Source organism: Hyperolius riggenbachi, chromosome 10 (genome assembly GCF_040937935.1).
Source record: "Hyperolius riggenbachi isolate aHypRig1 chromosome 10, aHypRig1.pri, whole genome shotgun sequence".
Lineage (NCBI taxonomy): Eukaryota > Metazoa > Chordata > Amphibia > Anura > Hyperoliidae > Hyperolius > Hyperolius riggenbachi.
In genome coordinates, this window is record NC_090655.1 from 277086997 (window position 1) to 277099648 (window position 12652).

General features: G+C 48.3%; 1 protein-coding gene across 1 annotated transcript in view; it reads left to right on the forward strand.

Annotated features, from left to right (window-relative positions):
* Nucleotides 1-12652, forward strand: part of LOC137535453 (zinc finger protein 585A-like) — a 231489-nt gene that overhangs the window by 96488 nt on the left and 122349 nt on the right. The window contains exon 8 of the mRNA XM_068257284.1: nt 3448-3453. Coding sequence (XP_068113385.1) covers nt 3448-3453 — 6 coding nt within the window. The remainder of the gene's footprint in view (nt 1-3447; nt 3454-12652) is intronic.

A 12652-nucleotide genomic window follows, 5' to 3' on the forward strand; every position in this document is an offset into this window, starting at 1 on the left:
TCCGCAGCGATTTACAAAGCACAATAAGACGACAAGGGGAACATAGATATACTAACAAATTGTAAAACAGAGTTCCAAGCAGCACAAATATTGTGACAAAAACAGTAAACATTAGGAGGAGGACCCTGCCCTTGCGAGCTTACAATCTAATGGGTAGTGGGGGACACACTAGGTAAGGGGGTGGAGGATGGATGAGGCAGTGACCCTTTGCCTCTGATTACATTGTGTCAAATAAGTAAATAAGGGCTATAGAATGTTATAAGCTTGTCTGAAAAGGTGTGTTTTAAGAGTGCGTTTGAAGATGCCCAGGTTTGGAGCATGACGTACAGGCTGTGGAAGAGAGTTCCAGATAAGAGATGATGCTCGTGTAAAGTCTTGGATGCGAGCATGAGAGGAGGTGATCAGCTTAGAGGCCAGGAGAATTTCTTGGGAGGAGCGGAGGTTGCGGGAGGGACAATATCTTGAGATTAGTGAGGAGATGTATGGACGGGACAACTCATGGAGGGCTTTGTATGTTAGAGTCAGGAGTTTGAACTGGATCCTCTGGGTAATAGGTAACCAGTGGAGAGAACGGCACAGTGGGGCAGCATCAGAAGAGTGTGTGGAAAGGTGAATGAGGTGGGCCGCTGAATTTAGAAGGGATTGGAGAGGTGCTAGCCTTTTCTGTGGTAGTCCACAGAGCAGGGTGTTGCAGTAGTCTAGGCGGGAGATGATTAAGGCATGTACAAGCATCTTGGTGGCCTCTTGTGTGAGGAAAGGGACGGATACGGAATATATTTTTGAGCTGGAAATAGCAGGTGGTGGTTAATGAGGCAATGTGAGGTTTAAAGGAGAGCTCTGAGTCGAGTATAACCCCCAAGCAGCGGGCCTTAGTGGTTGAGGTTATTGGGGTGTTGTCTACCGTTATGGTTGCAATTGGTGGGGGTGTAGATAGCGATGGTGGAAAAATCACAATTTCTGTTTTACTCATGTTGAGTTTGAGGAAGCGGGAGGACATAAATGCAGAAAAGGCACGTAGACACTCGGGGACTCTGGATAGTAGTGAGGACAGGTCAGGAGCTGAGAGATAGATTTGGGTGTCATCCGCATAGAGGTGATACTGGAAGCCAAAAGAGTTAATTAGTTGTCCCAGGCCATGAGTGTAGACTGAGAAAAGAAGTGGCCCAAGAATATAGCCTTGAGGAACACCAACAGACAGTGGGCGTGGGGAGGAATTGGTGTTAGAGAAGGACACCGTGTAAGAGCGTCCAGAGAGATAAGAGGAGATCCAGGAATGTGCTTGTCCCTTGATTCCTAAAGATGACAGTGTCTGCAGAAGCAGAGCATGATCAACCGTGTCAAAGGCAAAGGAAAGGTCAAGGAGTATTAGAATGGAGAACTGGCCTTTGGATTTAGCTACCAGTAGGTCATTAGCAACTTTCGTGAGGACAGTTTCGGTGGAATGGTGTGTGCGGAATCCAGATTGAAAGGGGTCAAGTAAGGCGTTGGTAGAGAGAAAGGCAGACAATTCTGAATGGATGTGACGTTCCAGCAGTTTAGAAGCAAAGGGGAGGAGCGAGACTGGCCGGTAATTGGATAGAGAAGCTGGATCAAGAGAGCGGAGCAGTGCTTTTCAGCGCTGCTAGCTTTGGGCGCAGCCAGCGCCGCCATAGACTGTTGTGGGAATCAGTCTATAGCAGCGCTCAGTGAGGAAGGTCGGCTCCATCAGAAGACGGAGCCGAAGTTGCTTAAAAAACACAATAATTCGGCCTCCAGCAATCGCTGGAAGCCGAATTATTTCATTCCCCCACTATCCATGGCGGCCTGGAGGGGGAATAGTAATTAAAATGGCCCGGACTTGTGCAGAAGCAGGACCAGCCATATAACAGCTGGATCCTGAGCCCAAGTCTACCAGCGCCGAATTCAAATGTACGCCAAGAGAGGGTTTTTTGATAAGTGGTGTGATAATAGCTTGTTTGAATAAGGAAGGAAAAGTGCCAGTGGAGATAGAAAGATTGACTAGAGTTGTTAGAGCGGGATTAAGGGAGGAGGAAAGCTGGGGGATTAGATGAGAGGGAATGGGGTCCAGGGCACAGATAGTGAGATGAGCTTTGGAGAGTAGTGAGGAAAGACACTGTTCAGTGAGTGTGGTAAAAGATATTAGAGTGGGAGAGTGGTCTTGTGGATCGGGGGGGAAGGCAGTTAGTAGTGGGCGAGGAAGCAGGCGGACAGAAGGAATCTATAGGTGATGGTTGAGCTGGTAAAAGTGGTTGTGTGTTGAAGCTATTACGTATTGCATCAATCTTGCTTGTAAAGTATGATGCAAAGTCGTCAGCTGACAGACGTGGTATGGGGAGGAGGTGGGGGACGAAGTAGGGAGTTAAAGGTGTTGAACAATTGTTTTGGGTTGTGGGACTGTGAGGAAATGAGCAAGGAGAAATATGACTGCTTAGCAGAGGTTAGGGCATCCCTGAGCTCCTGCATAGTTTGTTTGTAGTGGTGGAAGTCCTATATAGCAGTGCTCTTTCTCCAGCACCTTTCTGCCACCCTGTAGTGCCTTTTCAGCTGTTTGATTTGTTCAGTGAGCCAGGGCTGCCTGTTAGTTTGGCGGGGGCGGGTGGTGAGTGGGACAGCTGAATTCATGGCAGAGGAGACTACACTAAATAAGTAACTGGATGCTGCCTCTGGGTCAGTGTAGGATGACAGAGTACTTAGAGGTTGCAAGGCTTCAGTCAGGGTATTCAGATCCAGGATGCGGTAGTTCCTGCGCATGACCGGATGGTGTAGTGTTGGAGGAGTTGATGGTAGAGAAGAATTGATTGAGAAGGTAAGAAGGTTGTGGTCTTGTGTTATGGAAGCTTGAAATATAGAGCAGAGGCGGATAAAGACAAGGTCGAGAGTGTGGCCGTCTTTGTGGGTGGAAGTGGAGGACCATTGGGCGAGGTCAAACGAGGAGGTGAGAGAGTGCAGTTTGGTGGCAGTAGGGCAGTTAGTGTCGATGGGTATATTAAAATCTCCAATGATGATAGAGGGTATATCAGTGGAGAGGAACTGGAGAAGCCATGCTGAAAAGTGATCAATGAAAGTAGAGGCTGTCCCAGGCGGGCGGTAGATAACAGCAATCTGAATGTGGTATGGAGAGTACAGACGGAAAGCATGAACTTCAAAGGATGAGAGTGAGAGTGCGGGCAGTGGTGTGAGTGGCTTAAAGGAGCAGTGTTCAGAGAGGAGGATCCCCACCCCGCCTCCCTGTTTGTGGCCAGGTCCAGGGGCATGACTAAATTTTAGTCCATCATGTGTTAGAGCAGCTGGAGACACCGTGTCTGATGGAGTTAGCCATGTCTCAGTGAGCCCCAGAAAGGTAAAAGTGTTGGAGATAAACATGTCATGAATGAAGGCCAGTTTATTACAGACTGAGCGGGAGTTCCATAGAGCCCCAGATATGGGGAGGGGAGAGCTAGGAAGTAGGGGGATGTCAATAAGGTTGTAGGTGTTCTGGGAGGGGAGGTGGTGGGGTTTGTTATTGGTGGAATTAGTTGTAGTCTGAGTAGTGTGAGGTCTAGGAGTGGGCCCTGGGTTTGGTGATATGTCCCCAGAAGCCAGGAGTAGTAGTAGGCAGAGCAGAGAGATGTGGGGTGAGACTTGTGTGTATGAAAGTTAGGTTTAGTGAGAGCAGATGAGGGGTAGTTTGAGCAGAGAAATATGAATAGTTCATGGCTAGAGAGAAGGGGAGACAATAGCAGAGAGGGAGCAATGTGTATGGTGTTGCTGGCAGTGGGAGGATGAAGTGACATGTGAATTTTCAGGAGCAGAAGGCAAAATGAAGTGGCTGAGAGAAACATCTTATACATTCTGAAGTGCTATATAGGGAGATCGATAGCTGACAGCAGGAGGGTGGGATATGTTTAGATACAGGAATTGCAAAAACAGGCAAGCATATGGTGAAGCAGATAAAAAACTAATTTAGTTAATTAGCAAACCATGTAACCGAAGTGCAGAGTCTCCTGGCAGTTCCCTCTGTTCCCTTCTGGTGCAATTCTGGTCTAATTCGGGTCTTTTGCTGTGCACTTCAAAATTCTGGTCTAATTCGGGCCTTTTGCTGTGCACTTCAAAATTCTGGTCTAATTCGGGTCTTTTGCTGTGCACTTCATATCATGCACTTACAATTAATGCACATCTGACTACAGTCATATCTGACTTAGAAACTAGATTAAATAGACAGCAGAATGGATGGAGGTGTGTGCTGGAATGAGGATCAGGTGTGACTGGCCAGGCATGGGCTGTGGGAGGCTGGGTCAGTCTACAGACATGCAAATTATGACTAATTAATTAAGCACACATTGCAGCATAAGGCCTGGCACCAGGAAATGGTCACAATTATGTATGCGTACCATAAAGTCAAAAGCAATGCAGGCAAGAGTTGAACACAAGCAAGAGTTGTTTGATTGCAGAGAGAAATTGCATGAAGACAGATTTGAAAATCGATGCAGATCATATGCGTACCATACGATCTGCACCATGACTATGAAAGGAATTAGATTGTAAGCTCCTCTGAGGACAGTCAGTGGCCATCGTTACTGTGCCATGCCTGATCAGACTTCTTTGACCTGCCAGATAAAATAGCGCTGCAGTATTGTTCAGGAAGCCTTAAGAAGTACTCCCATTTCCGAGTACTGTCAAAGACTACACATATTACTGTCCTCAGTGAAATACCCCGACAGCAATAAAGTCCCATTAACACAATGATAACAGATGCAGCAATTGATGTCACTTCTCCACATCACTTCTAGCAACTTCAGAGACAGAGTAAGCCTCCACCACACCCCACTGTGATCCACTCACCGTGTGGTGAGACCTCCACTTAGGTCTATTCACACCTTGGGACCGTTCCCGGGTCGTCCCCCACCTCTAACGATCTCTATGATAGTTGTCCTCTGATGACACCTCATCTCAGCACACTTGACCTTCCGTATACCTCAATAAAAAAGCTCCTCATAGTGTAAAATCTCCTCAATTTATTAACCAATAAAATTGAAATGCACCCACATATTCCTTTAAAATCAAATCGCACAGAGTAATTTAGACGCAGGCTCTGCCCCGCTAGTTGGCCGGCAGGCTTAGTTACGCTGTCCTCAGTAGAGATGGCTCGAACCTCCAATTTTAGGTTCATGAACCTCGAATGCGAACTTCCGTAAAAATCCAGGTTCGCGCGAACTTCGCGAACCGCAATAGACTTCAATGAGGAGGCAAACTTTGAAAACTACAAACATTTATGCTTGCCACAAAAGTGATGGAAAAGATGTTTCAAGGGGTCTAACACCTGGAGTTTTGCATGGCGGAATGGGATACACACCAAAAGTCCCAGGAAAAATCTGGATTTGACGCACAGCAGTGTTTTAAGGGCAGAAATCACATTGCAATGCTAAATTGGAGGCATAAAGTGCTTTAAAACATCTTACATGTGTATATATCAATCAGGTAGTGTAATTGGTGTACTGCTTCACACTGACACACCAAACTCACTTTGTAACACACCACCCACAAACAGCTGTTTGTATAGTGACGGCCTTGCTGGACTGGTGTGCGCCATGGCGAGAGTGCAGGCGATGGCGGTTTTCAAGCCCATATGGATGCCGGACTGTGGTAGCTCAATGATAGAACAACAGAGACTGTCCAGCTGATCGAATTTGGTCTGACCACAATGAAGCAACGACCTTATTATCTTTGGTGTGCCCCCCCCCCACACACACACACACTCATATAGCCGGCGGTCATTGCTTCATTGTGATACGCAAGCCCCTTCACCACAGCAAGGTAACGATCACAAAGGGGAATTGACACATGTACAGGCCTTTTGTTTTGTTGTTGCAGCCGCAGTGCAGCCAGAAAAATTAGGCAGGCATGTACACGCACCAGAAAGAAATTGTTATTGTCTTTGTTAGCAGCCTTAAAAATTCAGGATGGTGGTGGCGGGGAAGGCAGTCAAGCGGCCTGCAGGCAGAGATGCTGAGTGGGGACTGGGGAGCGACTTAGTCTTGGGGCAGGCAGTGAAGCGGCCTGCAGGCAGAGATGCTGTGTGGGGACTGGGGTGGGGACTGAAAGTCACACGGCGTGCAGGCAGAGATGCTGTGTGTGGGGACTGACTTAGTCTTCGGGCAGGCCTGACCATGCTTTACAAAGCACATTTTCAGATAGACCCTTGACCCAACGCTGTGTGCCAGAGATGACACCACTTGCCTTTCAACATCGCGGTACAGTTTGGGTTGGGTATCGCCTTTTTTAAGAAAAAATTGCGGCCTGCTATCTTCCACTGCATTGCGTGGCTTTGCTTTTCTGTGCTGCTTTTCCTCCGGTGGTCATCCCATTGCAGTTTGTGCTTTGTCATCATGTGCCTTCATAAGGAAGTTGTCCCTACACGGGTCTTGGTCTTTCCATGGCTCAATTTTTGGTGGCAGAGAGTACAGATGGCATTGCTCTCATCTGAGGCAGACACACAAAAAAATGTCCACACCGCTGAGCCCTGGGATGATGGCACTTTGATGGTGGCAGCCAACTGAGTGTTAAGTGGGGTGCCAGAATCAGAGCAGGAGGAGGAAGATATGTCACGGTTCCATGCGGAAGGTGAGGAAGATGAGGTGTTCTGTGTTAAATAGTCAACTACATCCTGACAATCTTGGGGGTATATGGCACGTGCCTTCTGAACACTGTACTTTGGTCCAGGGCCGCACGAAATCACGACAGCATGACCTCGAACAGACCTGTCGGGTGGCCTGCCTCTGGCTCAGCCTCTTTTGTCCATATTGGGGGGGGGGGGGGGGTGAAGTGAAAGGTATGCACTCATTTGACTAATACAATGTGCAGTCACACAGGTACCATGAACAGGTATGCAGTGACTGGTATTACAAATGTGCAGCTGTCACACACACAGGTGCAGTGAACACGATTGCAATGACTGGTATCAATACAATGTGCAGCTGTCACACACACACAGGTACTGTGAACAGGTATTCAGTGACTGGTATATATATAGCACTGCGTGAGCTGTCACACAGGTGCAGTAAACATGAACAGTATGCAGTGACTGGTATTACAAATGTGCAGCTGTCACACACACACAGGTACTGTGAACAGGTATTCAGTGACTGGTATATATAACACTGCGTGCTGCTGTCACGCAGGTGCAGTAAACATGAATAGGTATGCAGTGACTGGTATTACAAATGTGCAGCTGTCACACACAGCAGGTACCGTGAACAGGTATGCAGTAACTGCTATATATAACACTGCGTGCTGCTGTCACGCACTGAACAGGTATGCAGTGAGCCATTGAATAGTATTACAAATGAGCAGCTGTCACAACACACAGTGAACATGAACAGGTTTGCAGTGATTGGTATTACAAATGTGCAGCTGTCACACACACACAGGTACCATGAACAGATGCAGTGACTGGTAAATAACACTGCGTGCTGCTGTCGCACATGTGCAGTAAACATGAACAGGTATGCAGTGACTGGTATTACAAATATGCAGATGTCCCACACAGGTGCAGTGAAAAGGTAGTCACTGAATGTGCTGGGCCTTGCACAGTATAGCAATTAGCAAGGGCCAGCTAGACTGACAGGGCCGTATATGCAAGTGTCAGTGGGACACACACACAAAAAAACACATCAAAAGAACATTAGCTCTCAAAAGAGCTGTTTTGGGGTGCTTCTTAGCAATAAGTATCAGCAAGAAGCAAGCTAACAAGCCTAACAGCCTAAGTTTTCCGTAATCTGTGCAGCAACCTCTCTCCCTTCTATCACTAACTACACAGCACACCACACAGAGTGAGATCATGGCCGACCAGGTGCCTTTTATACGGGGGGGGGGGGGGGGAGGGGACTCTAGGAGGGAGTGCAGCCTGATTGGCTGCCCTGTGACTGCTGACTGTGATGTAGAGGGTCAAAGTTGAGCCTGATCTTGTAGTATAGGGGGTGGATCGCACTCGCATAAGTTCACGTGGAAACAGTTCGGGCCATCTCTAGTCCTCAGTCGCGTCTCAACCGCCGAGCGCACAGAGATCCGCTCCCAATGTATCCAAGGCGCACACCCGCTACTTCTTGCCTGGAGTCCCTTCCTCGTCAAAGCTGCACTGATGAGGATCAGCCAGTCTGTATTCATGTTGGATTATTGTGGCTCTGTAATATTAACAAGCTGACCCATCATTGCATCCCAGCGGCTCTGGAGGTGTGGCTAGCTTACAGGGTCATAAAAAGGGGTGATTTGCATATTCAGCAGTGATGTATTGTGGGAGACATATGATCACTCCAGTCTGAATAATCTCAAATACCTTTTGTTTTAAAATGTCATATTTCTGTTTTGCCTAACACTGAGCCCATTTTGGTCCTTTTTAGGCCCTTTACACACTCCTAGGGGTTCTGGTTCACCATTAACTTGCTGGGCATTCTGTAACTCTTATGCTGGCTACACACGGTGCGTTCCCACATCGAATGCGTCGCTCGATTCCCGTCGATTCGTTTATTTCTGAGCATTTCCAAGCGCATTTCGATGATTTTTAGGTCGATTGTCATGTAAAGTATGGCAAATCGACCTAATGATCCATCGAAACGCAAATCGGACATGTTGGAAATAAACGAATCGACGGGAATCGAGCGGCGCATTCGATGCGGGCCGGGTACGCATCGTGTGTAGCCAGCATTAGCGAATAGAGTGGGGCCGAACCTCCGATTTTAGGTTCGCGAACCGGGTTCGCGAACTTCCGCGTAAGGTTCGGTTCGCGTAAAAGTTCGCGAATCGCAATAGACTTCAATGGGGATGCGAACTTTGAAAAAAAAAAAAATTATGCTGGCCACAAAAGTGATGGAAAAGATGTTTCAAGGGGTCTAACACCTGGACCCCCAGGTGGAGGAGTGGGATACATGCCAAAAGTCCCCGGGAAAAATCTGGATTTGACGCAAAGCAGCGTTTTAAGGGCAGAAATCACATTGAATGCTAAATGACAGGCCTAAAGTGCTTTAAAACATCTTGCATGTGTATACATCAATCAGGTAGTGTAATTAAGGTACTGCTTCACACTGACACACCAAACTCACCGTGTAACGCACCGCAAACAGCTGGACTGGTGCGCACCATGGCGAGAGTGCAGGTTTTGGTGGCTTTACAGCCCATATGGTTCACTGAACAGAACAGGTATGCAGTGGCGGGTTCACTGAACAGAACAGGTATGCAGTGGCGGGTTCACTGAACAGTACAGGTATGCAGTGGTGGGTTCACAGAACAGGTATGCAGTGGCGGGTTCACTGAACAGAACAGGTATGCAGTGGCGGGTTCACTGAACAGTACAGGTATGCAGTGGCGGGTTCACTGAACAGAACAGGTATACAGTGGCAGGTTCACTGAACAGAACAGGTATACAGTGGCGGGTTCACTGAACAGAACAGGTATGCAGTGGCGGGTTCACTGAACAGTACAGGTATGCAGTGGCAGGTTCACTGAACAGGTATGCAGTGGTGGGTTCACTGAACAGGTATGCAGTGGTGGGTTCACAGAACAGGTATGCAGTGGTGGGTTCACAGAACAGGTATGCAGTGGCAGGTTCACTGAACAGGTATGCAGTGGCAGGTTCACTGAACAGGTATGCAGTGGCGGGTTCACAGAACAGGTATGCAGTGGCGGGTTCACAGAACAGGTATGCAGTGGTGGGTTCACTGAACAGGTATGCAGTGGTGGGTTCACAGAACAGGTATGCAGTGGCGGGTTCACAGAACAGGTATGCAGTGGCGGGTTCACTGAACAGGTATGCAGTGGCGGGTTCACTGAACAGGTATGCAGTGGCGGGTTCACTGAACAGGTATGCAGTGGTGGGTTCACAGAACAGGTATGCAGTGGCGGGTTCACAGAACAGGTATGCAGTGGCGGGTTCACTGAACAGGTATGCAGTGGCGGGTTCACTGAACAGGTATGCAGTGGTGGGTTCACAGAACAGGTATGCAGCCAGGAACAAGCTAAGCCTAACTAATCTTTCCCTATGAGAGACAGTCTGCAGCAGCTCGCCCTACTCTCACTAACGCAGGCACACGAGTGAGCGTAATGGCCGCCGCTGCCTGCCTTTTATTAGGGGGGGAGTGGCTCCAGGGGCTAGTGTAGCCTAATTGGCTACACTGGGCCTGCTGACTGTGATGTAGAGGGTCAAAGTTGACCCTCATGGTGCATTATGGGGCGAACCGAACTTCCGTAAAAGTTCGCCTGGGGGACGCGAACGCGAACCACTGAAGTTCGCATGGAACCGTTCGCAGGCGAACCGTTCGGCCCAACTCTATTAGCGAAGGAGATACTACAAACAGTGGCTGCAGTTTGTCTATTCACCACAAGATGGCGATCACACACACAGGAAGTGATGTAAGACAGGAAGAAGAGAAGTTGCAGGAAGTGGAGAGGACACGTTGGAAGAGGTAATTGTGTGATTCTTGTTATAGACTAGCACATATATGGCTGCTGGGCATTGTACAGGATGTATTGCAGTGGGGAGATCAGTACAGACATGGGCAAGTATGAGGATAGTAATAGTATGAATGAGCATAGAGATTGTATGCAGCAATAACTGTATATAGGAGAGATGGGGAAGAGAGCATTAGTGTTAGATGGAATGTGAGCAGTCACACAGGGCTTTTCTCCTGTCTGACTCACAGTGCTTGGGAGCTGCAGCCACAGAAGGCACAGTCAGTAGCACCCCCTCCCCTCCTGGGCATTAAGCTGCATAATAAATGTATCACTAAACAGATGCTGCCTCCAGCCAGGATGTGCTCCCCGCTCTGCACCCAGCTCTCTTACATACGGGGACTAGACCTCCCGCTTTAGCAAGGACGCGTCCCGGATTTGGGGTCCCCTGTCCCAGGCTGCATGGGGTCCCAAGAGACGTCCCACTTTAGGCTGCAGCATGTCCTGGCTGCAGGACTCTGGTCACCATCCAATGGGCTGTGCTGTGGAAAGTAGGAGTGACCACCTGGCATCAATCTTGGATCCCCAGCATGCTTCCCCATCAGCCCTGCCCTCCCTCCAATTGGCACAGCCAACCCGCCCAGCCTAACCGCACAGATCTCTGGGACAGGGAGGCAGGATTGTTGAATAGCCAATCCATACAGGAGAGCTCTTACTGATGTGAACTGCATCCACTTGCTGGTAAGAGTGGCATATAAGCTTCACAGCAGCCCGTGTCACCAGCACTGTCCCTCGGTGCCCCCTTCCCCATGTGTGTGTCACTCTTTCCCCCAGCCTTGTCCCGCAATGTGTACCCCCCTCTCCCCACTACAGTGTGTGTGTCCTTGCCTACCCCAGCACTGTCCCTCAGTGTGTATGTGCCTTCCTCTAATCTCAAGTGTGTGTTTGCCTGCTGTTCCTCTTGCATCCTGAACCCCCCCATGATCCTTCTCGTGTGGTGTGTGTGTGTGTGTGATTGTCACCTTCCTCCCCACCCAATCAGTGTCATTCTCCTCCCATCCCAGTCAGTGTAACCCTCCTCCCTAGCTAGATTCACCCGCCTCTCCACCTACTGTCACCCTCCTCCCCTTCCAGTCAGTGTCACCCTCCTCCCTACTTACTGTCACCCTCTTCCCCTTCCAGTCAATGTCACCCTCCTTCCCTCCAGTGTGCTGTATTCCATGTGTGGGTGGTAACAATTACGGAATTTTAACATGTGTCTGGGGTAATGCTTGCCTCATTTACCATTTGCTGCATTTCATGTGTCCGGAAGTAATGTTTGCCTTATTGTCGGGGAATAGTTTGCTGCATTTCATTTGACCGAGGTAACGGTTGTTGCATATCATGTGTCGTAGGTAACGGTTCTTGCATTTTTGATGTGTTGGAGTTCACAGTCTTTGTATTTCGTGTGTTGGGGAAACGATTATTGCATTTCATGTGTGGGAGGAAACGTTTTTTGCATTTCATGTGCTGGTGGTAACGGTTACTGTATTACTTGATGGCCAGAGTTGGCTGCATTTGCTACTTTGGGGTTATTGTTGCAGGATTTGGCATTTTAGGGGCTCCTTATTACTAAATGATATGCTTATAAATAGCATGACGCAGTTTCTGCAGCTTTATCATCTGCACATCAATGATGCAAATCTCCTGTTTCATTACATCATGGCGGAAAAGCCTCTTTCTTATGTGTTTGGGGGACATTGCCTAATTAACCCAGAGGCGCTTAGTGCTATACTGATTTGCAGCTGTTATATGCTCTACTTTTACTGCCTGATGAAGCAGGGTCACGCCTGTGAAACGCGTTGCACAATAACTGGGAGTGTGTAAATACAATTTTCTGTGACTGTTCAGATCAGCAGTTCTGTGTGTCTGCTTGGAGGAGGTAAGTCCACCACTACCTCCTCTATACATATATATTTGTAAGATTTTTAGTCCTTTTTATCCTGTTGCCACCTCTGTTCTTGTACAATATCTGAGTCCCCCCTTGGTGGAGGGGTGTAACTCCTTTTTCTTTATCTACGGAGAGCGACTTCTTAATCCTGAGTGGGGACAGGTCTAATCTCCCCACCTGCCTTTACAGTGGTTACCTTTGTGGCGACCCGGATTTGTGAGTATTCTTTTACTTACTCTGCATATTCATCCTTTGCCAGTACTTACTACACTATCAAATTCCAACGCACAATATCAGGTAGGA